A 25,504-nucleotide genomic window follows, 5' to 3' on the forward strand; every position below is an offset into this window, starting at 1 on the left:
TTCAAAATGCCTAGAGAAGTGAAGCTCTCCCCAGACTCTTGCAGCGTCCCAATGATGGTTACAACTTGGAACTTACAAAACTAACAAAACACCTTTGGCCCAGGCCAAGAAACTAGCAACTACTCTGCTACATTGATTCATTGGTGACCAATGGTCGGGTCAAAGGCTTCAACCAATGAAGTAAATGGGGGGGGGGGATCTAACTGGTGCTGCTCCCCTTTCTGGCTGCTGGCGGAGGCAGTGCCTCCTCTGCAGCTATCCCGTGCTCACCCTCAGGGTCCAGACTGGGGCCAACTCCACCCTTAGGTGTGCGGAGACTGCCTACTTTATGCTGCAGAGCCAGCAGGCATGTGCTCATAAGCAATTGCCCCTAGTGAAGTTGCCGCCGAGCTGCCTTCAAAAGTGCGTGGGATCTGCACCCATGGCACATCCCCCAGCACCTAGGACTACTAAACCTTGCCACTAGCTATCAGGTGACTGCTACCTTTCCAGCTCCCCCAAGCCGCTTTGGGAGGCATAACCAGCCATGCCTTGAGCCCCACTGTGGGATCCTCTACCCCCGGTGGGGTTTTACTAGGTAGCCAAAAGCCTAAATCTAGAAAAGCATAGCCCTGCTGAGTACATTACACCATAGCCCTGACAGGCATGGTGTCTTATGTCCCCATATTCCGACGGGCTGGCCCCAGAGGGCACATCCAAATTACGGCTGAGGTGTAAATCACAATCCCTTTAGCCAAATTGCCTGATACTTGCAACTCCCTCCCCTCCCCAACCAAGGGGGGGGGCAACATCCCTGAACGATACTGTGAGTTTCTCTACCATCTCGACCACCAGATCCCGGGCTGCTCCTTGTCAGGCGCACAGTCTAACTTGCCCAGGTTCTTTTTCTTTGGGGGGGGGGGGGGCAGCAGCCACAGCCACCTGCACAAGCCAGTAAGGTGCTCCCTTTTAGGGCACCCCGGGGGGGGGCTGAATTGGGCTGGGGGTAGTGCCCTCCTACAGGCCGGTGCAAGATGGGAAGCCCCAGTTCCTTGCATCCCCATGTGCCCGTTTAGGAGCTACTGGATCTGTGCTGGTTTGCACTCACAGGAGCTCATCTTATGCCTGTATACTCATCAGTAAGTTCCATTAAAATCGATGGAACACACACCCAGGAAAGTGTGGACAGGATTGTAGCCTTAAGTCCAGCTATGTCTACCCAGAAACAAGACCTCTTATACTGGGTGGGACTTATTCCTTGGAAGTTGGAGCAAGGATCTGAGCCCTATGTTCCAAGCCTCAGCATGCGGACTCAGAAGCAAGCCCCATTATAGCCCCCACGGGGCTTACCCCTGGCAAGTGGGGCAAGGACTACAGCCCTATGTTCCAAGCCTCTGCATGCCCCATCAGAAGCAATCCCCCATTATCGCCCAAGGGGCTTACCCCCATGAAAGTGGGTGACGGTGGAGGCGCTGAGCTGGCGCCCGCCTCCCATGGGGGTCGCACGGCTCCCCATGTTCACAACGCCACAGGGATCCAGAGGCCATCCCACTCAGTGGGACACCTCCTGGAGCCCGGGCTTGCCTGCCAGCCAAGCGCAGGGAGCTGCAACAGTCCTGCAGCTTGTGCAGCGCGTGGCCAGGTGCCTGGCCAGGGACTAAGCGCACACTCCAAGCATGTCTGCTGAAAAGCAAGTCCCCCTGCACTCCACGGGGCTTATTCCCAGGAAAGTGTGCCTGGACTGCACCTGATCCTTTCCTTGGGCAGAGTCTGTCCAAACCCCCATCCCCACCTTACAGATCAAACACGCTGCACATGGGATCCAGAGCAGGAGGCCTCCTCAGAAGTTGCACTGGTCCTGAGTCCAAGGTGGCTGGATGGGGTCAGGTCCGCTAGGTGTCCAGGAGCAAAGAAGGAAGGGGGGGCTGCTGCTGTGTCCTTAAAATACCTCTGCTCCCCCCAGCAACAGCCCTCCACCAATCCTCTCACAGGGGAAGGGGCTTTAGTGTTCAGGCCAGGCCATACAAACTCAGATCTCCCTGCTTGTAATCGGGATTCTCCATAGTTCCACCAAATCCTCCCCTTATTCCTTTTCTTCAATCTCCCTCATACTCCTCCCCTTGCTTTATAAAGAGGTTGACAAAAAATCATTGTGCAACTTCTTTTCGATGGCAAAAAACCATTTACAAGAATATACCCCATTATTTAGGACACAAGCTGCAATTCAATTGTTATACTTAACAGATTTTAAAGAGGGAAATGAATTATCTTTCAGAGAAAACAGCTCCACTGACACAATTTGCAAATCCACTTTCTCTCAGGAAACTACTTGACCTTTCTCACAATAGACTGAAACACAAGAAATTGTGCGAGGATATTGCTGCCATCGCAGCTTTACAAATTTCAGGTGGCTTCATTAACACACACAAAATGGATGTATTATTAAAATGGGCTGCGCTGAGCTCATTAAATATTAGCAAAATAAAAGCGGCTTTATTTTGAAAATGTCCGCTGCTCAGGACAATAACGCACTAAGCAAACAGCTGAGTCCGACACAGACAGCCCTTTAAGCTAAATGGTGCAAGGTTAGCAATGCAACATTAATGAGTTCCTTGGATTAATAAACATTCAGGATTCACAGAATGATCGGTAACCTATTATTGATCCCAGGACAAAACTCCAAGAGAAGTTAACGGGCAACAAATAAATAGAGGGAAAGGTAAACAGGCAGTGATTCCTCCCATTCATCTTGTTGGAAATGCAAGCGCAAAGTCATTTCTTTGCCTCCCTCTGAAATACAGCACAAAAGGAAGGCACACTGCAACATGCAAATCAATATTCAGAGGAGGCTCAGGGTGAAATATGCACAGCCAATTATTACTAAAAATGCAAAACATGGATTGTTAGAAAAGAACGAAGCATGCAGCTCAAACCCTAGGTTGAAACCTAAGAACAGCTGTGGGGCCAATGGAGTGCTGCTTGCAATGAGATGGCAAGGCATGAAGGCATCCATGGGGCACATGGTCTCGTTAAACCTTCATTTTCAAAGCCTTGTTTTCATCTGTTTTTCTGCCACTGAGATGGCAGTGAGATAAGAGGCAGATTTGCAAATGCCTTTGTTCCATTAGGTAAGGGTGAAGAGAGGCATAACATTTTCCGAGCTTCAGGGCTGATCTGAAAGCGCCCTTGCTGCGTTTTGTCTAGACATAACATTTGTCTACAAAGCCCCTCTCTGGATGAAAGGAGTCTGCAAGGAAAGCAGCTGCAGAGTGCACTGACTAGCTGGTACCCATAATGTTACCAGGACACTCCCTCCCACCCCATACCTCCCAGAGTAACGTCACACTCCACCCACCCCGTAACTCCGAGAATAGTTCTTAATTTCTTTAAAAAAAAATCTTCTGTTTTGTTAGTAAGATGATCACCGTAAGCACACATGGGTGGGTGAACACTTGGCACTTTAAAAATAAAAAGGAAGGTGAGCAGCCCATCTGAAGCACAGAAAAGGGGAACACCGAAAGCTGAACCAGCATATAACTTGCTGGGATGTCCACCTACCATTCAAGAGTGTGATGCTAGGAAGAAGCCAGGCCACGGCTGAATACAGGAAAATGTCTGCAACCCCATGATTTTAATGACTCAAAAGTAGATTTGAATCTGGATCCTAATTTTTCTATCTTTGCTACTCATGACTGTGCAGAAATGGGACAAGCAAGAGAAGTCCTGGTCTCAGGGTAAATCCATATGACTGGGGAATAGAGGGTAGACTATCCTCTTCATTTGGAGGCAGTACTCCTAGCTGTCATACAAGAGACAAGGGTTCAGTTCCCTGATGGGGTACCATTTGTCCCAAGGGTAATGATTATAGCTGGGGGGGGGGGCAGAGAATGTCCCAGGTTCAAACTCCAGTTATAGGCTCTTAGAGCCCAATCCTGAGCTCTGCACACCGGCTTACCGCCGGTGTGCCCTAACGCCAGGCGAGCACCTGTGTTTAGAACAGACTCAGTAAATAATCCTGGGCTAGATGAAGCTAAGGTCCAGTTGGGTCACAGGCAAATGAGGAGGCCAAAGCAAGCGGGTGGTTAAGTTTCAGTGTATGGCAGTGGTTCTCAAACTGGGGCATTGCAACACCCCAGCCTGAGGGCCCTGGACTTTGTCCCCTTAAGGGGTCGGGGCGGGGGAAGGCAGCGACACAATCCCCAGGATCACATCACTAAGGGGGGGTGCAAGGACTGGCATGCACTTACCAGTCCCTGCAGCAGCCTCCCGGGGGTGCAGGGAGCCCTACACGACGCTCTGTAGGGCTCCCCGACCTTCAGAAAGTGAAAGTGGAGCAATCACAGCCCGCCTCTGGTTTGCAATCGCAAAACGGAAGTGGGGTGCAATTGCTCCGCTTTCACTTTCTACAGCTCAGGGAGCCCTGCCCTCAAAATGAATTTGGGAACATAGCAACTTTTTCCAGCCACTTCAGAATGAAAAGGACCCAGCAGGGGGACTAAAAGAAAGATGATGTTCCCAGGTAGACGAAAGAGATTAATATCTTCTCAGCTACCTGAATTATTTAGGTTGTGCCTCTCAAATTTTTTATCGAGAGCAGACAAGGGTGTCACTTTTTCCATTTCCAGTATGAATTATAGTGACTCTTTCTGAATTAGTTAGCTAAATAGAAGTTCTTGTCCTGAAGACATGAGGTCCTATTGTACTGTCACAATGCACAGCACGGGCAAAAATATATAGCCAGAGACAAATGTGACCAAAACATTTATTTTATTTTTTTTTATGCCATGAGGCCTGAGGATATCTCAAAACACAATGTCATTACACAGAAATTAATTCTGGTTTTTTCACATTCAAGATAGCAAATTGTCTGGCTCAAAGGCTCAAGTCAGCAGTGAATTTATGCTGCCTTTTCAAAGACTGGGGTGGCAGAGCTACCTCAGGGCTGCTGCAGGACTTAATGGAAACAAGATGCATCACCAACATGACAACAGAGAGAGCAGGCCTACGGTGGAACTCGGGAGCAGAAGAAACACCAGCAGGCATTGCATAAGCCCCACTGAGGCAAAAGCTAAAAAGCAAAACCAGGGCAGGGCACAGCTGCAGGGGACTATCTGGGGTAAAATGGGAGGCCTGCATTCTGCACCCAATATATTGCATGCATGTAAGGCTTCAGGGGGGTTGTGTGCATGTGCATGCATATGTGCAACAAAATGGGATTTTTAGCTGTCTCCACTGCCTTACCACATGTGCCAGCTATGCCCTGGCCCTTCCAGAAGCCAGGTGAGTTGAGATGCTGAGGAGCAAAGTCACTCTCTACGCTGCAGTGCCAGCAAAACACTGTCAGCTGACCTGTGGCTGGATGTGGTCAGCTGATCTCTTAATCCAATGAGGATGGACCAAGACATGTAGAACCTCCACCTCCAACCCAAACCAGTAGATGTGCAGCCTCCCTCTGCCAGCTCTGATACTGAACCAAACCTCCTGCCTCCGGCCCACTACTTTTGCACCTTACTCAGGCCCTGCTCTTGTCTGCATATTCCGCCTCCGGGCTTCCACTCCTCAACTGAATGGACTGGTTCAGAGCCTGGCCAAGGCCTGATGATGTGGCACATAACAATGGAGCAATGTGGTGGTCAGCACACTTCCTCTTCCTCTCTATCCCCCTCTTCCTTTTCCAATCCAGAAGAGAAGGCGACAAGTAGGCTGACAAAGCTGGTTAGTCGCCACCAATTTGCTGCTCAGGCAGGTGCTTTAGGTTGAGTGGGTTGGCCCTGTGTGAAGTTTTGAAGAATTACAGCAGCGTATTTGACAAGAGATTGTAGTTAAAACGTAGGTTGTTAGAAAAAGCAAAAAATCAAAATCTGTCAAATCAAACAAGCCAATATATTTCACAAAACTAAAAAAAAAACAAAGTAGTTGAACAAGAAGGTTGTAGGACCTATCAAATACACAGTACAGTCAGTAATGTAGTAGAGGCAGATTTTTAATCTACCTTTCGGTTATTGAAAAGGATTTATTACCAAAGTTAATTGTAAGTCCAATGTATTGGGAGCTGTGTACAACTTTACATCAGGGGAAATTCTAAATAAGCAAACAAGGCGAATCATAAAGAACAAGCCATAAAACCTTGGGTTTATAATTATCTTTTGTAATAAAGCTGCCTCTACGCTGGATTACTGACCATATTTTTACCAACGCTAAAAAAATGAAGCCTTCCACCCATCACCCAGAAATATTTTCAAACAAGTGGGGTGCCCTCTGCCAGATGCCTGGGCGAAAGCACTGATGTCGACATGAAAAGTGTGGAGATCAACACAAAACTAGAAGTTAATTCAGACACTCAGAAAAGGTACACAGAACAGCTTTTGGAGCAGGGCTGCAACTACAGAAGGGCTTGTAGGTACACTGCTCACCTAGAGGAGTGCTTTGCCCCATCTAGAACTTTTTTGGTAAAATGGGTTTCTTGGATTGTGACAGTCTCCATTGAAAACATAAAAACAAGCTTTTATGTTTTCAGTGGAGACTGTCACAATCAAAGAAACAAGGACCAAAATCTATGGAAATTGGTGCCGTCGTCATCATCCCCCAGCATTGGGCAGATGCTTAAGGGATTCCCTGCACTTTTCTTTCTTCTCTCCATTTCCCTTTCCATTCCCTCCCTTCTTTTCAAATCCAGCACAGAAGAGAAAGGATAAGGAGGAGGGGCTCACTTCCTGATACACTGATGGGGAGACACTCTTGTGAGATTGGCTTGTGACCTGACCGCAAGGTAGCAACAGTGGGTGGGCAGCTAGCCTGTTCCATGGGGTGGGGGGAGATGGCAGGTGCTCTCATGGTGGCAAAGGTTGGTGGCAGGTGGGTTCCTGCATATCCACCCCTGAATCCATACCCTAAGATGACCAGGGCACCTCATGGGTGGGCTGGCCCTTGAAGTCACATTGATTTCTAATTCACATATTTTAAAAGCCACATTCACAAACAGTGGTGTAGCTAAGGGGGGAGCAACTGTACCTGGCAACAAGCTTTAGGGGGGCAACAACCTGAACTTAACACCAGAACCAGGGGACATCCACTAAAATTGAGTGTTGGGAGAGTTAGAACAGACAAAAGAAAATATTTCTTTACTCAGCGTGTGGTTGGTCTGTGGAACTCCTTGCCACAGGATGTGGTGATGGCGTCTAGCCTGGATGCCTTTAAAAGGGGATTGGACAAGTTTCTGGAGGAAAAATCCATTACGGGGTAAAAGCCATGATGCGTATGCGCAACCTCCTGATTTTAGAAATGGGTTGTGTCAGAAAGCCAGATGCAAGGGAGGGCACCAGGATGAGGTCTCTTGTTATCTGGTGTGCTCCCTGGGGCATTTGGTGGGCCGCTGTGAGATACAGGAAGCTGGACTAGATGGGCCTATGGCCTGATCCAGTGGGGCTGTTCTTATGTTCTTATGAACTTGACACTAGTGGCCAAAATTGTGAAAACCTTGGTATTTTTGAATAATACCCTCGTGTTATACACCATTCAATGCAGAATTTAATGCAAAATCTAATGATACAAATCATGTCAAAATATTTCTGTTCTTTCAAAAGTTATAACCAAATAACAAAAAAATAAAAATAAAAACACAATTGTCTTATGGAACAAAAAATGGATTTTTAAAACTCAAAACTGAACAATGAGATTGATTGTTCTGAGAGCCAATTAGGTGTTATTATAATACATCAGGGAACCAATACGGTATTAATATAAGTCAGTTCTCATTTCCATGTATCATAATACCGTTAGCCCTGCTAATTGGGTAAAGAGGCACTCAAATGGTGTTCCTCTTCTATTTAGCAGGGGGAGAAAAACAATTCCTCTTCATCCTCGCACAGTGTCTCTAACCAATACAAGGCACACGTTTTAATTTATTTACTTAATTAATTAAGGGCACAATCCTAACCCCTTATGTCAGTGCTTTCCAGCACTGACATAAGGGCAATGCAGCTCTGAGGTTGCACAAATCTGCCGTTGTACAAATCTATGGTAAGGCCACACCTGGAGTATTGTGTCCAGTTCTGGTCGCCGCATCTCAAAAAAGACATAGTGGAAATGGAAAAGGTGCAAAAGAGAGCGACTAAGATGATTACGGGGCTGGGGCACCTTCCTTATGAGGAAAGGCTACGGCGTTTGGGCCTCTTCAGCCTAGAAAAGAGACGCTTGAGGGGGGACATGATTGAGACATACAAAATTATGCAGGGGATGGACAGAGTGGATAGGGAGATGCTCTTTACACTCTCACATAATACCAGAACCAGGGGACATCCACTAAAATTGAGTGTTGGGCGGGTTAGGACAGACAAAAGAAAATATTTCTTTACTCAGCGCGTGGTCGGTCTGTGGAACTCCTTGCCACAGGATGTGGTGCTGGCGTCTAGCCTAGACGCCTTTAAAAGGGGATTGGACGAGTTTCTGGAGGAAAAATCCATTATGGGGTACAAGCCATGATGTGTATGCGCAACCTCCTGATTTTAGGAATGGGTTAAGTCAGAATGCCAGATGTAGGGGAGGGCACCAGGATGAGGTCTCTTGTTATCTGGTGTGCTCCCTGGGGCATTTGGTGGGCCGCTGTGAGATACAGGAAGCTGGACTAGATGGGCCTATGGCCTGATCCAGTGGGGCTGTTCTTATGTTCTTTTGTTCTTATGAGGTAAGGGAACAAACATTCCCTTACTTTGAGGAGGCCTCCCTGAGTGACACCCAACTGAAGCACATGACACCTGATGACACCTGATGAAGCACATGCCCCACTGGCAGCACTATGCCAGTGCTGGAAAGCACTGGCATAAGGGATTAGGATTGCACCCTAAATTTGATTTCGTCATGGAGGATGCTACAAAGTCTTCTTTGACCCTGGGTAGCAGATGCCTTAGCTATGCTCCTGTTCAAAAATGTGGCAGCCATCTAGCAAGGAATAGAGGCCTTAATAGAGGCCTTAAACAGTAATAGAGGCCCAGCAGAGGTGTATACCGCAAAGAAAGAAGGGTTCCACTAAATCCAGGAGGGTGCCCGCATGGCTAACCAGCCAAGTTAGAGAGGCTGTGAAGGGCAAGGAAGCTTCCTTCCGTAAATGGAAGTCTTGCCCTAATGAAGAGAATGCTTGGGATCATTAGGAAGGGTATTGAGAACAAAACGGTTAGTATTATAATGCCGTTGTACAAATCTATGGTAAGGCCACACCTGGAGTATTGTGTCCAGTTCTGGTCGCCGCATCTCAAAAAAGACATAGTGGAAATGGAAAAGGTGCAAAAGAGAGCAACTAAGATGATTACGGGGCTGGGGCACCTTCCTTATGAGGAAAGGCTACGGCGTTTGGGCCTCTTCAGCCTAGAAAAGAGACGCTTGAGGGGGGACATGATTGAGACATACAAAATTATGCAGGGGATGGACAGAGTGGATAGGGAGATGCTCTTTACACTCTCACATAATACCAGAACCAGGGGACATCCACTAAAATTGAGTGTTGGGCGGGTTAGGACAGACAAAAGAAAATATTTCTTTACTCAGCGCGTGGTCGGTCTGTGGAACTCCTTGCCACAGGATGTGGTGCTGGCGTCTAGCCTAGACGCCTTTAAAAGGGGATTGGACGAGTTTCTGGAGGAAAAATCCATTATGGGGTACAAGCCATGATGTGTATGCGCAACCTCCTGATTTTAGGAATGGGTTAAGTCAGAATGCCAGATGTAGGGGAGGGCACCAGGATGAGGTCTCTTGTTATCTGGTATGCTCCCTGGGGCATTTGGTGGGCCGCTGTGAGATACAGGAAGCTGGACTAGATGGGCCTATGGCCTGATCCAGTGGGGCTGTTCTTATGTTCTTTTGTTCTTATGAGGTAAGGGAACAAACATTCCCTTACTTTGAGGAGGCCTCCCTGAGTGACACCCAACTGAAGCACATGACACCTGATGACACCTGATGAAGCACATGACACCTGATGACACCTGATGAAGCACATGCCCCACTGGCAGCACTATGCCAGTGCTGGAAAGCACTGGCATAAGGGATTAGGATTGCACCCTAAATTTGATTTCGTCATGGAGGATGCTACAAAGTCTTCTTTGACCCTGGGTAGCAGATGCCTTAGCTATGCTCCTGTTCAAAAATGTGGCAGCCATCTAGCAAGGAATAGAGGCCTTAATAGAGGCCTTAAACAGTAATAGAGGCCCAGCAGAGGTGTATACCGCAAAGAAAGAAGGGTTCCACTAAATCCAGGAGGGTGCCCGCATGGCTAACCAGCCAAGTTAGAGAGGCTGTGAAGGGCAAGGAAGCTTCCTTCCGTAAATGGAAGTCTTGCCCTAATGAAGAGAATGCTTGGGATCATTAGGAAGGGTATTGAGAACAAAACGGTTAGTATTATAATGCCGTTGTACAAATCTATGGTAAGGCCACACCTGGAGTATTGTGTCCAGTTCTGGTCGCCGCATCTCAAAAAAGACATAGTGGAAATGGAAAAGGTGCAAAAGAGAGCAACTAAGATGATTACGGGGCTGGGGCACCTTCCTTATGAGGAAAGGCTACGGCGTTTGGGCCTCTTCAGCCTAGAAAAGAGACGCTTGAGGGGGGACATGATTGAGACATACAAAATTATGCAGGGGATGGACAGAGTGGATAGGGAGATGCTCTTTACACTCTCACATAATACCAGAACCAGGGGACATCCACTAAAATTGAGTGTTGGGCGGGTTAGGACAGACAAAAGAAAATATTTCTTTACTCAGCGTGTGGTCGGTCTGTGGAACTCCTTGCCACAGGATGTGGTGCTGGCGTCTAGCCTAGACGCCTTTAAAAGGGGATTGGACAAGTTTCTGGAGGAAAAATCCATTATGGGGTACAAGCCATGATGTGTATGCGCAACCTCCTGATTTTAGGAATGGGTTAAGTCAGAATGCCAGATGTAGGGGAGAGCACCAGGATGAGGTCTCTTGTTATCTGGTGTGCTCCCTGGGGCATTTGGTGGGCCGCTGTGAGATACAGGAAGCTGGACTAGATGGGCCTATGGCCTGATCCAGTGGGGCTGTTCTTATGTTCTTATGTTCTTAAGGAAGGCTGGCCACATCTTGCAGGACTATACCAGCTCAGATGCAGCTGTGAATGGAACATCAGCATCTCTCTGCATATGGAAACAGTAGCCCATCAGGCAGAATGGGAGGCTAGATCTGTTATCCCTGTGAGGAGGCTGTAGTGGCAGGACACAAGGTTCTTGTTTCTACAGCCACAGGGAGATATGATAGCCTGGGGAAGGTGCCCTGTAAAGAGGAGGAGGAAGAAGGAGGACTATATAACCCTCTCCCCTCTCCAAACAGCACAGAGGGAGTAAGAGAAAGCTCTCTAGGACAGGTCAGCAGGATCTTCCCCAGGCATGGGAGGGGGCTTGCTGAAATTCAGCAAAGTGATTCTGTTAGTACAACAGGGTGGAGCCCAATCCTCCAACCTGGGCCAGAGGTCTGAGACCTCCACAACTGGACGCAGCCATTGCATATGTGAAGTCCTTATGATGGCATCCTTTTGTACTATCCTTTGTTATGCATTTTTAAAAAGGACTCTGAGTTTAATGTTTTATAACAGATCCCAGAGCACAGATGCTCATTTGACATTTCTGTGCCTCTTACAAACAAGAAACATTATGTCATTTTACCAAAAGATGCTGGAACTGTCAACGTAAAATAATGGCATGCTACACATTTTATTAAAATTTGAACTTAATTACAGAATCTGTTGCATCTAAGAAATGAAAAGGCTTCATTGCATTTTACTAGGTCTCCAAGTGAAAAAAAGAATGATGTGGAAGAGAGAAAGGAAAAGCCCACATAGACAAAGCTGAAATTTCTGTCTCCTGACTTAAAGAAACAGAGCAACGCCTGACAGGAAAACTTGATAAGCTGTCAAATTTTTTTAAAAAGTGACTTGAGGAGCTTTATTAACAACACTGATAAGAAGAAAGTTCTTTTATGTCATTACTTGGGGAAGACAAAGCCTCTTTAGTCAAAGCTTGAAGGATGGGGAATGTGGAAATGTTCAAATGTGTGGGTTGATGATGCATCACTTTAGGTAGAGGTGAGCTAGCAAAACATGGTGGAAAACACACCCAATGCCTTGCTTAGAACTACCAAATATAGGGTTGAGGCAAAGTACCCCAAATCATGTTGCGTTATTTGCCAGCTGCTAGATTTTGCCATTTTTGTTTTTGGAATCCTGCAAATGTTTGGTCCTGCATGCTGGTGGAAGCAATTGTGCGCCAGTCGTTAATGGCTGTCATTCTTTTCTTGCTTTTACTCACAAGGCATGAGAGTGAGGGCAAGAAGCACAGCACTCACTCCATTTTGCCTTCAAATTATCATGTTGCCAAATCTTATTGGCTAAGTGACCAGACGTAGCATATACAAGCTGCGAGTACAGTTTGAAACAATGTTCAGTTCAATCAAGTAACTTCCCTCCTTTACATTAATGAGTGAAGCATATATGTGCATCTGTAAAACACCGTGCAATAAAATAATCTTTATGTAATTGTACATACAATCACATCAATATTACATTTTAGCAGTTTTTAAAATCAATAGTGACACAGAGTGAATAAAGATATGAATGAACTGAAGGCTATCACAAACCGAGCACATTCTAATGTGTACATTAATTTTAGAGATCTTCCTGGTCAAACCAGAATCCAAGAGCAGAGGTAACATGGGACAGAGTACAGTAGAGAGTCTAATGGATCAAACCTGGTGGAAAGCTAAATTTGCTCACTCCTACTGGAGATATGCAAATCCGTTTAATTAGCATGAAGTATCATAAAAGTCTTCCTTTTCATGATGAAGAATACTGATTATAAATCGCAACAGTAACACTAATAGAAATAAACCTGAAACTGTGAATAAGAAAAAAAGCAAACACTGGCCGGAAAATGAACATATTCATGCTATATGAATATACTTTTCTAAATCATTAGAAGCACACTTATAACAGAGGATTTTCAACAGGTAAACAGGTGAAGGCTGACTTCCTATTTGCCTTGGCAGAGAATTAATCAAGTTTGGTAGCACAGGAACCAAGATGATAAATGTCTAATTTCTTCTGTCTAAGAGAAAGAGGGATCAGCTGTACAGTTCAAATGAAGAGGCTTCTTAATTAACCTGCTGATCTTGCTTATTCTTAATTAAACCCAGAAGCAGGTAGGGGAGATAAGTTAAAACACAGATACCATGGTAACAAGTGAGTTTTTAAAGCAGGCAGATAAAACAGAGCCAAAACGCACTATGGGCATGCTAATGAAAGTTAATCATATTGCAGGAATGTAAGCTAGACATAATTTGGTCTAAGATATTGCATCAGATAACAGCATGCCAGATAATCTTGGCCTGCCTGGAAGCTGTATCAAACAATTATATCTCCACAGACAGCCAGTGAATACGAACATAAGAGTCTGCTGGAACAGGCCAAAGGCCCATCTAGTCCAGAGTCCTATTTCCTACAGTGGCCCATTAGATGCCTCTGGGAAGCTCACAAATAGGAGAGAAAGGCTCATTTTTCCAGCACCATTTGTCTCTTACATCTAGTATTCTGAGGCACAGCTATATTGTAGTGCCTCTGACCCATGTCTTTGGCCAGAGATCGGTGCATATTGCCCAGACTGAACCTGACTTTCTTTTGGCCAATGACAATTATAGAAATGCATTTTCCCTTTGCATTGTTCTCCTTGCATTTTTCTTGTTTTCTGGAGACAGAAATCTGTTATGAAGGGGCTACACTTGCAGAATTGCATTACTGAGCCACACAAGGCAATGCACACCCATTTAGCAATTCTGTCAACGGAGAAAAACAAGATCATTTAAGTGACGGGCAACCCAATACTAACTTGCACTGGAATAGGCAGGCCAAGTAGTCTGCGCTATATCCAGTGCATAGTAGGTGCTGCCTGGAATGCAACCTGGGATAAAGGGATATTTTTCTGCTTATCCTGAAGAATGCCCCTATAGGGCTACGCAGATCTGTGATAGCAAATTCTCTGGCACAAATCTGAGTAGCCTGTGTAAGGCCGGTTGGGCCATGGATTGGGGTTAGGATTTGGTCTATGCTGCTGTGGCCTATCCTACCCCCTTCTGGGTTGTCCTCCCCGCCTAAAACACCCCCTTCCTGCCCCAATTTCCCCCTCCCATCACCCTCTCCCACCCTGCCTCAGTTGGCACAAACTTACTCCATCCATGGCTGGATCCTTGAGCCAGCCTAGATCTCATTTCCATGAATCATAATACAGTTACCCCTGCTAACTGGGTAAAGTGGCACTTTTTCAAGAGGTGCTCTTCTTATATTTAGCAGGGGTAAGAACATAAGAACAGCCCCACTGGATCAGGCCATAGGACCATCTAGTCCAGCTTCCTGTATCTCACAGCGGCCCACCAAATGCCCCAGGGAGCACACCTGATAACAAGAGACCTGCATCCTGGTGCCCTCCCTTGCACCTCCCTTGCACAACAGAATAACCATCCCTGTTCACACCAGCACAGTGTCTCTAACCTAGCCATTTTCAACCACTGTGCCATGGCACACTGGTGTGCCGTGAATGGTCCCCAGGTGTGCCGCGGGAATTTGGAAGAGGGTCATTTATTAGTAGGGTCAATGGGGGATGTGAACCCCCATTTATAGCATGGTGTGCCTTGTCAGTTATTAAAAAACTGATGGTGTGCCTTGACCATTTTAGTGCCTTGTCAGTGTGCTGTGAAATGAAAAAGGTTGAAAATCACTGCTCTAACTAATAAGGGGCACACTTTTTATTTATTTAATTAATTAAATGTGATTTTTGTCATGGGGGGGGGGCTACAAAATCTTCTTTGAGCCCAGGTAGCAGGTAGATGCCTTAGCTATGCCATTGGCTGGGGGGAGGTGGCAGAGCAAGTGGGTGGTGTGCTGCTGGGGGAGGGAGGCGGTGAGTTTTCCTTTTTAACTACCATATGATACCATGTAATACAGGTTAGTGTATCTGATTGTTCGCTCTCTCTCTCACACACACACGGGGGGGGGGAGAGAGAAATAGTCATGAACTTGCAATGTATTTTTGTATATGAAAGAGCATAAAGAAAGTGAAAAAGCATGGAATTTGAGACACAGGGAATTTACAAGTCTTATACTTTAAGCAAGATAAAATAATAAAATAAAAACAAGACCGGTATGAAGATGGCATTAAATGGAGATAGGGAGAAAAGAGTCAAACAAGCTTTTGCTACTCCGCTGTGAACAAAGGCAACATGATGATACTGATAAAAGTGCAAAGAAAATTAAAGACCAAGAACGACTGGCCTGAGCCAAGCAATAACACACACAGGGGGATTCTGAGTTATGGTTGAAACTGTGGCTTTAATTAAGCCCGGCTGTAGCTGCAGCGGGAGCTGTTAACCATCAACAAAAAGACTGCAAACACTTTTTTAGCAGTTTATGAGAAGTTTCCAATCTTTCTTTCTGCAAAGAATGTAACCATCACATCAAGTACCAAATCCACATATACTGTAGCAAATCCAAATGAACATACACTGATCTTATAACCAACAGTCCTAATCACATGCTATACCAGACACATGCATGGCAATTTCCATGTATTATGTGCGCACAGACAACTATACGTGTGTACAGTGTAACAAGGGAAACACGCTAATAAGAGAGGTGGGTTTTTTGGTGACGAATGAAATAAAAACACATAACATCGCTTTCTGCGCTTCTCATTTTTGTAAAATAAAAGCAAGAATTAAAAAAAAAAAGAAACCTGCAAAATCTGTGAAAAATAAAACCATTCTCTAAAACTTTTACAAGAATGTGACTGCATCTGGTAACCCCCTACCACGCCTAGTAAACTTTTAAGTGATTACAATTTATAACAATATGCCCTTGGAATAAAAACACATTAACACTGCTTTCTGCATGTCTAACTTTGGAAAACACCGAAATCCATGAAAATGTAAAACCATTTTCACCCACCTCTACAAATAAGAAAACAAGGCTACACAGCATCCTATTATCTCTTGAGAACATTATCTGCAATTTCAGGGTGCTTCAACATGGGAGAGTTTTTGAGGAACCAAGGGTCTCAATGAGAACATCGGAGACCTCCAGCCCTACACATAGCCCCCCACCCCCAAATCCTATTTATAGAAGGCACAGGGAATTCCAAGTTTTACATTAGAAGTTGATGTTGGTAAAGGAACCACCACCCTGTCTCATAAATTCTCCCAGAAGTGGCTTCTTGAACTTCTTAGTGTATGCTAAAGCACAGGACCAGGAGTGTAGGAAATTCCCCTGTGGGTAAAACCTGACCACATATGAAACACAGTTAAAATGCCATTTGCCAGCATCCAGCACCATTTGGGCTCCAAGGTCAAACTGCGGCATAGCTCTGCATTGTTGCACAGCAGATCAAGCCCTATTCTGAATGAAGTACCTTTGCCCAACATCACTAGACACAACAAGATGAAGTTTTCTCCTAAGAGCCAGATGATCCTAGTTTGTAAAAAAGAAGGAATTAACAACAGAGTAGATAATCCAGAGAAGGTCCATAGTGTTGGAGGTTTTGACTTTATGAACTTACAGGCTGGCCTGGATGAGTCCCTCAAAGCACTCAGGCAAACATCTATAAAATGTTAACTGCACAGGGATTATTGAGCATGAGAACCGCAAAGTGATTGGCATACGAAAAGTGTTAGATACTGAGTAATAATGAAAATATTGTAGAAATGATTCAGGTTTGGGGTGGATGGTCAACCAAACACAAAGCTTATACCCCTGAGGGGTCTCTGGTGTCCTCCTTCACCAAGACTGGGAACTGGAACCTGGTGGGCTGCTGTTCACAATCCATGCTTCACATCCAGTCTTGGTTATTAGCTGGTGCTTCCTTCCTCTAGGCAAAATATGGAAGCTATACACTTCTTTTACTCAGTGCTTACTCTAAGCCACATCAATTATGTTTGCTAGAGGGCGGACTAAGGGCCCAATTCTATCCAACTTTCCAGCACTGGTGCAACTGGAATGCAGCCTGAGGAAAGGGAACAACTGTTCCTATACCTTTAGAAGGGCTCTGTGACTGCCTCCCCACCACAGGGTGCAGTGTACGCCTCAATGGCACAGCTACACCGGCACTGGAAAATTGGATAGGATTGGGCCCTAAGTCCTTCCAAGGATCTGCTTGTTGCAGCAGCAAGAATTACTGCGCGTAATGGGTCAAAGTCACCCAGTGCTTTGCAGCTGGTTAAAGATGTCCAGGACTGAACCTGAGCTGAGCTAGTGCCCTTCCATTCATCGACATCCCAAACCAAAGCAGCAATCCATTCTGAATTTTAAAAAAATGTGTCCTTTTCTTAAAAGACCTTGTCCTTGATACAGCTAACATGACCATGCCAATTTAAACCTAGGCGATAAGATGAGTAAAGATAAAGGAGGAAAAACTTCATGTCTGCTTATTCGCAAATTCCCTCTTGAAACTCTACGCATTTTCTTTATATAGAATTTAATATGCCCCATCATTTCATTGCACCATTTGCAGGGGGGAAAATGTGAAAACGTTTCAGTGATTTTCAGGGACAGGGCAAAATTGTGGCTTTGCCTGTGCTGCTTCTCTTAGCAACTAGCAGCCCCCACTCAACTATGTTACACCTGAATGTAAGGAGGAGGAAATACACTAGCTCCCAAGGTGCAAGGCTGGCTGGCCCAGTTCTCAATCACAGGAAGGAACTCTCCCTTCATTCAGCATTTTCTTCTGTAAACATCCAGTGAATGTGGTGACATCTGAAGTCATGGCCAGCAGGAAGCACATATGTACACCCTCTTTACCCTATTCCCTAAATTACAGTAGTATACAGCAATCGTCAGAAGGCTTATCTAGGAAAATGCTTCCTAGAAAAAGAATCCTGTTGATGATATCATGCTGTTCAAGCACATTGGCTCTATACCTTTGATGTCCTTGCTGCTTCTAGGGTATGCCAAATTTATTACAAAGCCTGATGATGCATAATAGGGGTCAGATTATTCCAGCCCCTGGACTATTGTTCTTGCAACTGTCTGCCCCTGAGAACATGGACTGTCCCTGCAATAGAGAATCAAGTACAGGAAATGCACTGCATTTTCACCAAGTTCCATTTTCAGTTTTATCTTTGAGGTCTTACCAGGTCTAGAGAATTATCTGAATGGCTAGGACTGTTGACCATTCTGGGCAAAATGTCTGGTCCAATGAAATAAAAGAACAGTTGATCTAATAATAACCAGGATTTCATTTATTTGGGAACATAACAGGTAGCAGTTAGACTGATTTTGATAGGCATTTCTAGAATAAGTGGTTTGTGGACCACTGCTACTGTGTTTAAGGAGATGCTCTTAAAATCAAACCCATTTTTCTTCCCAGGCAGTGCTTCTTGGCTTCCAGCTCTTCTTAATAAATTGTGTTATTTCCCAATCTCCACAAGATATAGAAGGCCAATTATAGAATAATCACAGGCAATATTTTCCTTAATAAAATTGTTCCAAACGGCCAAACATGAAGACTTATTTTGTTTTGTTTTGACATACTGTGCTGCTTTTGTCAAAGCCTTTTCTTCCTCTAAGTACACCGGTACACTAATAATTTAAGATTAAAAAAAAAATGCTTCTCAGTGCCTTGACATCTACATGCCTTCAGTTCACTCTTGTGTCAAATTTGGTAAAATATGGTCTGTGCCTTTTTGCTTCATCTAGGAACTGTCATTAGCACAGGCTACAAAACATTCATGAACTTTCATGGCAGAAAACAGTACTTAGAAGTTTTGAAGAAGTAGAGTTCCTGTGTGATCACACTCTGTTCACTCCCCGCCCTCAATCCAACAATCTGAACTAACATTCTTACCTGCTGGGTAGCGTTCTATGACAGGCCAGTTGTCCACCTGTAATGTGGCATTACCGCCACTTCTTGTAAAACGTACTACATGGTATTTTCCATCATTAATGATTGCGTTGACCTCTTCAATTGCGATATCATCTGTCCCAACATTAAATTTAACTCCAATTTTTCCTTGGTGCTGGAAAGAAGAGCAAGAGACAAAAGCAATCATTAGGAGCTCTTTTAAAACACAAACATGAGATGCAATGCTATGTGCACAAAGCTTCTTGAATACGTTTTTCTCCTGAGGTTTCACTTCTGAAGGACAGCACATGGCAGTAACAATCCTCCTAACCAAATCTGAACAACCTGAGTCGTGCCAAGTTGATCATAACTCACCAAACATCTATTGTGAGTTGTCAACCAGTCATTAATTCTCCATTGCCTGTGGAAGTTTATGAAGCCTTGTGGGACCCATGTATGAGATGGTGAGATGTGCTTGGTTTGGTTGCTTACACGTCAAACAGACTCAGTGTGGGATAAATTTTTCTTAAACTGTGGTCCAGGGACCACCAGTGATCCCTACTGTGCACATAGCTCATCTTCATGCACACAATCAAAACAACAGAAGAAAAAGGTGAAGGAAATGGTGAAGAATTGGTGGGGGAGGTGGGGCTGAAGTTTCCATGACATGCTGAAAAGGCAACCCCCCTTTCACCTTGAATGGTAGGATTTTGCATTTTGTCTCTTCACCTGTGCAGGTGCTGCAATGGAAACTTCAAAGTAACCCTCACCGTATGCATGGTTTTCCCCTGACCGGACACACTGCTTTGCTGCATTCAAGTCAAACGTAGCTGCTGATATAGCAGCTATTACTGAAGACTTTAATCCTCACCCTCAACGTAATACAGTACAATGCTTCACAAAAAAAGTGAGCAAACCTGAACAGGTGCCTTTAAAACCTATGAATTACAGGCATCCCCCCATATCTGTTGGTCCCATATCTGACGTTTCACTTATCCATGATTCTTAAATCCCTTCTCCTGCTCATGACTCACTTCTCTGTTTACAAACACATTGCAGAAGTAAGATTTTTCCTCATTTTACTTTGGAACAGGAAGCAAGAAGTGAGAACCTAGACTTGTAGCTCCTAGAGCAGGGGTGCCCAAACCCCGGCCCTGGGGCCACTTGAGGCCCTTGAGGCCTCTCAACGCAGCCCTCAGTCTCCAATGAGCCTCTGGCCCTCCGGAGATTTGTTGGAGCCCACACTGGCCCGACACAACTGCTCTTAGCATGAGGGTAAATGTTTGACCTCTTGCGTGAGCTGTGGGATGAGGGCTCCCTCCAGTGCTTGTTGTTTAATGCCTTTGATCAGCAAAGGAAAGGCCAGTCTTGCTTTGTGTAAGGCCTTTTATAGGCCTTGAGCTATTGTAAGACCTTCATTCATTCATATAAGTACATCTTTAATATATTCATTTAGCTAAATTTATTCAAATTTTAAATGTAAATTAATTCTTTTTTTCCCCTGCCCCCAACACAGTGTCACAGAGACAATGTGGCCCTCTTGCCAAAAACTTTGGACATCCTGTCCTAGAGGAATGCTACAGGAGCTGACAGTGAGAATGCTAAAAGGAAGTGGAGAGAAGAGAGCTTCCTATTAGCGTTCTCACTATTGCCAACTGTAGCATTCCTCTAGTACAGGGGTCTCCAAACATTTTGGCCAGAGGGCCACATCAAGTATCTGGCACGGTGTTGAGGGCCGGAAAAAAAATTTAAATATAAAATTTGTAGAGATGGAACTTAGATGAGTGAATAAATGAATGAATGGGCTCATTCATTCAAGCTCTCTGGTCCTTAGAACACCCTCCAGATGCAACCAGAGCACAGTTCCAGTCATGTTTGGCCAAGTGGGCCAGAGGCTTTCAGGGGACAAGAGGCTGGCCGCAGGCCAGATAGAGGCTTGCTGCAGGTCGCATCTGCCCCCCCCCCGGCCGGGGTTTGGAGACCCATGCTCTAGCAGCTACAAGTCTAGGCTCTCACTGTTTGCTTCCTGTTCCAAAGCAAAATAAAGAAAAATCTTTCTGCAAAGTGTTTGCAAAGAAGAGAGGTGAGTCATGAGCACTACAGGGGATTTTCAGTAGCGTTTGCTGCTATCCAGGTTTTCAGGTATCTGTGGTAGCAGGAGGAACCTATTCCCCATGGATACCAGGGGACACCTGTACTGCCACAGGTTAATGATCTTTCAAAACAGTTACTGTCATCCAACTCAAGGGGTGCATGTGTGAGCATGTGCATTTTAAATCTTGACATGGCAAGAACTTGACTATGCTATTATAATTCAGAAGTTCTTAACTCAATATTTGCGCTACTCACCGGAGATAGCAAACCTTACTGTTGTTTACAAGAACACTGGCCAGAATGAAAGAATGCAAATAAAAAATCCTCTGACCTCGCCAGAGGTTGTTTATTTCCTTTCAACACTTTGTTTCAACTTGCAATTCACCCCTTGACAATGCAAGGAAATCAAAGACAGAGGTGAGTTTACAGATTCATAATCCTAGGATAAATGAGCACATAAACTGACTGTCAGATGTATCAAACAGGGAAACATGAAAAAGCAAAGTATATCCTAGTAAACCTCTTGGGACACTGGGGAGCAGAAGGTCAGTAAACCTTCAGCATCAAGTGGCCAAGTAATTGTGAAAAGCATTTGACAAGTTCAATGGCTCTTATCAGGATACCAACAGTTCTCTTCAGATTTTAGGGCTTTGGAAGGAAGCACAGTTGCACGGAATGAGAGCTCTCTCCAGATCTGCCCCTTCTGTATGGTGGCAAGCAAGTGTGCCCTCCTTCCCTTCTCTGGCATATCTGCCCTGCAGTGCCAGATTTAGTTATGAGCTAAACAAGCTACAGCTTAGGGCCTCATGAATCCACAGGGGCCACACACAAAAAATTCAGAATTTTTTTTGGGGGGGGGGCACTTTGAAATTTTATGTGTGCGTGTTTATAAAATGCAGGCCATTATAAAAACTGCTTGTGCAGAAAACTTTGGTGTAATTTTTTTAAACATATAAGCCTCCCAGCTTTATACACATCAGGGCCTCTACATCTAGCTCTGCTGCCCTGCCTCCAATATTCCCAGAAGTCTATGTACGGATGCAGTATTTGGCTTATTCATGTAAAATTCAACAAATAATATCACACAGAACGTCTGTGAATTGATTATGAGCAAAGCCTGCTTTAATGCAATTGTACCAATTTGGGTTAAAGCCCCAACTGAACCCACATGTGGGGCGGCCCCGCATGGCAGTAGATAGCATGTCATCTGCAGCCTCAGCCAGCCCTTCACATTGAGGTAAGCCTCCATGCAGAGAGCGGAGCCCTTGTGCAACCCACCTGCCCCTGGGTTCAACTGGGTCAGAGTTAGGGCCTGATCTTCAGAGACTTGTGCTGGCCCACAACTGGCGCACACTGTCACAAACATGCTCTAAGGCATGCCTGTGGCAGTCAGCGCCAGCCAGGCACCGCAGCAGGTTCAGCACAAACCTGTGCTGGGCCAGCATTGGTGGGAAGTCAGCCGGCCACTGCCCGGAGCTCCGTGTGTGCACCGGGCAGCAGAACAGTAAGTCAGGTGGGGAGGGAAGCATTCTGGGGCAGGGGGAGGGCGGTGGAAGGCAGCAGGGCGGGAGGGGGCAGTGCTAAATAGCCATCACAGAATCAAGTAGCCCCATTCTGGTGCTTCTTACCTTACCTGGGGGAAGGTGACGAATGTCCCTGTCCCCCAAGGAGACGTTGGGAGTTCCTTTCCCCTGAGGAGACAATGGGAGCCAGGAGCCACTGCCAGCTGCCCAGCGTTCATAGGACACAGCAGCAGCCATTTTGGTGCTGTTGCAGCCCTGGGTGTCCCAAGGAGCAGTTGGTGTCAATGTCATCAAGTCACTGCCATCCACTTCTGGGTGTCACGCTCTGTACAGGGCACCACTGACCCCAGGCTCATTGCTGCTGCTCGTGCTGAGGAGCTATGAGAGGAGATGGGGTCCCTACCAAATGTTTGACAGTGGGCCCCATAGCTCCTAAGATTAGCCCTGACTATGAGATAGTCACAGTTACACCCCTTCATGAATATATAGGGAACTGGAAGCAGCGGTGGAGAAGTGGAGGGAAGGAGGCATACTTTTGCTCTCATTTACATGGGTATATCTAGGCCCATAAATATTTACCACCAAACAAAAGAGCTACAGGTAAGAACAGTTAGCAACCTGAAATGAAAGGACAAATTTATTTCAGCTCCAATAAAGAAAAAAAACCAAACAGCATCACGGGAAACAACCTGATTTATTTATCCACCATGCTGTCTCTTCTTCAAGTCAAGTAACCACTCCAAATGCTATTATCCATTTTAATTATTATTGAAAAAGCATCTGTAACTGGGCGTTTATAGCTTAATGAAGTATCTTGCCGTGTTCATTTAAAAATACTGACTAAAGCAATTATTGATTTTTGTTTCCGCAGCAGACAAGAGAAATGCTTCATTTCTGAATAATGACTCTTATAAAACTAAAATGAAAAAGAAGCAATGTTGCAGTGTGTGTGCTGCGGGGAAGGGAAAAGGCCGAAGGAAGTTACTGCTGGAACCTAACTGGAAAAAAGTGACTGCTGCATCCACTTTCTGCAAGCGTGTTGTAACCTTCAAAACGTCCTCAGCTTCCGAAACAGACAGAAAAGCCTTCATTTTAGAATCCACTGATATTTCCTTATTCCACAACTTCTTGATCTTTTTTCCCCCTCAAATACCAAACCCCTCCCATCTCTTAATACAAGCCTGATCAGTTGCGTGGAACAGATTCCACATAGAAGTCTCAGTGACTCTGATATGACTGCTGTGGCATTTGAATCAGCCTGAGAGGAAGGAATCATTACTTATAGCAAGTTTGGAATGCATATGACCTACCAAGAAGAGACATTGATGGTGGCTCACTAGGAACTAAGTAAACCCTATTTGTTTAGCTATCTGTTTCAAACCACAAAAACGGAGCAGAGAGGATAGAACCCATGCATCTGGAAGCTGGCAACGCATGACTGGTGAGCTGAGTTTAAGAACTTAAGAAGAGCCCCACTAGATCAGACCAAAGGCCCATCTAGTCCAGCTTCCTGTATCTCACAGGGGCCCACCAAATGCTTCAGGGAACACACTAGACCAGTGGTTCTCACACTTTTAGCACCGGGACCCACATTCTAGAATGAGAATCTATCAGGACCCACAAGAAGTGATGTCATGACTGGAAGTGCCATCATCAAGCAGGATAATTTTTAACAATCCTAGGCTGCCATCCTACCCACACTTACCCAGGAGTAAGTCCCATTAACTATCATTGTTGAAAGCATATACATAGTAGCTTGTTAAAAGTACAGGTCTGTAACATTTTCCCAAATGCAGTCACAAACCATGGTAGCACCAAGTCTAATATATTAAAAATAAAATATTGAAATGAATGGAGACCCACCTGAAATTGGCTCGCGACCCACCTAGTGGGTCCCGACCCACAATTTGAGAATCACTGGTTTAAAACAACTTGCATGTCAAGAGTGGGATGTTACCATTCTGAGCAACTTGCTAGAGAACCTATGAATTCCAAAATAATATTCTTGATCTTGGATGCCTTTCTTCTGCCCTCCAGTCTCTAACTGTAGAAACAGGTCTAGAAGCACAGATACAGCCATTTTCAACCACTGTGCCGTGGCACACTGGTGTGCTGCAAATGGTGTGTAGGTGTGCCATGAGAGTTTGGGGGAGGGTCATTTGTTAGTAGGGACAATTGGGATGTGAGCACCCCACCAACAGCTGGTGTGCCTTGTCAATTCTCAAAAAACTGATGGTGTGCCTTGACAATTTTAGTACCTTGTCAGTGTGCCATCAGATGAAAAAGGTTGAAAATCACTGAGCTAGGATGAGTATATTTACAGATGCTCTTTGATCAGTTCCTTATTTCTGGTCACCTTATGATATTTTTCCTTGATCTGTTGTAGACAGCACACTGTGTTAAACTCTGCTAAAAAAAAATCCCTCCCCTGCTCTCTCTCTTCCATGAAGTTTGAGAATGATTAGTAACTTCAAAATCATATTTAGGGGTGGAAACAAGTACAAAGCAAACAAACTTTAATGTATTTCTGTCACAACACCACATTCCAGAACCCAACTGCTTGAGAACATGTTCTCTTCCAACATGTCCAACAAGCAAAGTGGAAGACTGTGCGAGCCACATGATTTAATCACCCACTCACTCTGCTATTCATCTTCAGAGAAAAATGTGAAAATATGTAATTGCTCTGGGACTGCAGCAATCACCCCTTTTGCTAAATTATTAAACATACAAGAACTTTCCCAAAGGCATATGCTACAAAATGTATGTACTTTATTCAAAATTTTTCTCTCTGAAATCAAATGCTTTGACGTTCAAAAAAATGTAGCCAATTTTTATGATGATCTATAATCACAGTATTCATTCATAGCCATGTTTTCCTTTACTTGCTTCCATTCTGCTACAATGTGAAATCGTGTAAACAGAAAAAAAGGAAGCAAAACACCTTGGAGATTAAAAATAAAAAATAAAAATCAGGCAGGTGAATGATATAAACCAGGCACCCTTGGGTGGCAGAACCATCCTGAGA

At 45.0% G+C, this 25,504-nt stretch overlaps 1 protein-coding gene across 15 annotated transcripts in view; it reads right to left on the reverse strand.

Annotated features, from left to right (window-relative positions):
- Window positions 1–25,504, reverse strand: part of NRXN1 (neurexin 1) — a 1,133,747-nt gene that overhangs the window by 155,011 nt on the left and 953,232 nt on the right. For all 15 annotated transcript variants that reach the window (XM_066625795.1, XM_066625872.1, XM_066625848.1 and 12 more), the window contains one exon: window positions 18,863–19,034. In XM_066625795.1, the coding sequence (XP_066481892.1) occupies window positions 18,863–19,034 (172 nt within the window). The remainder of the gene's footprint in view (window positions 1–18,862; window positions 19,035–25,504) is intronic.

The sequence above is a fragment of the Tiliqua scincoides genome, chromosome 1, assembly GCF_035046505.1.
Source record: "Tiliqua scincoides isolate rTilSci1 chromosome 1, rTilSci1.hap2, whole genome shotgun sequence".
Classification (NCBI taxonomy): Eukaryota; Metazoa; Chordata; class Lepidosauria; order Squamata; family Scincidae; genus Tiliqua; species Tiliqua scincoides.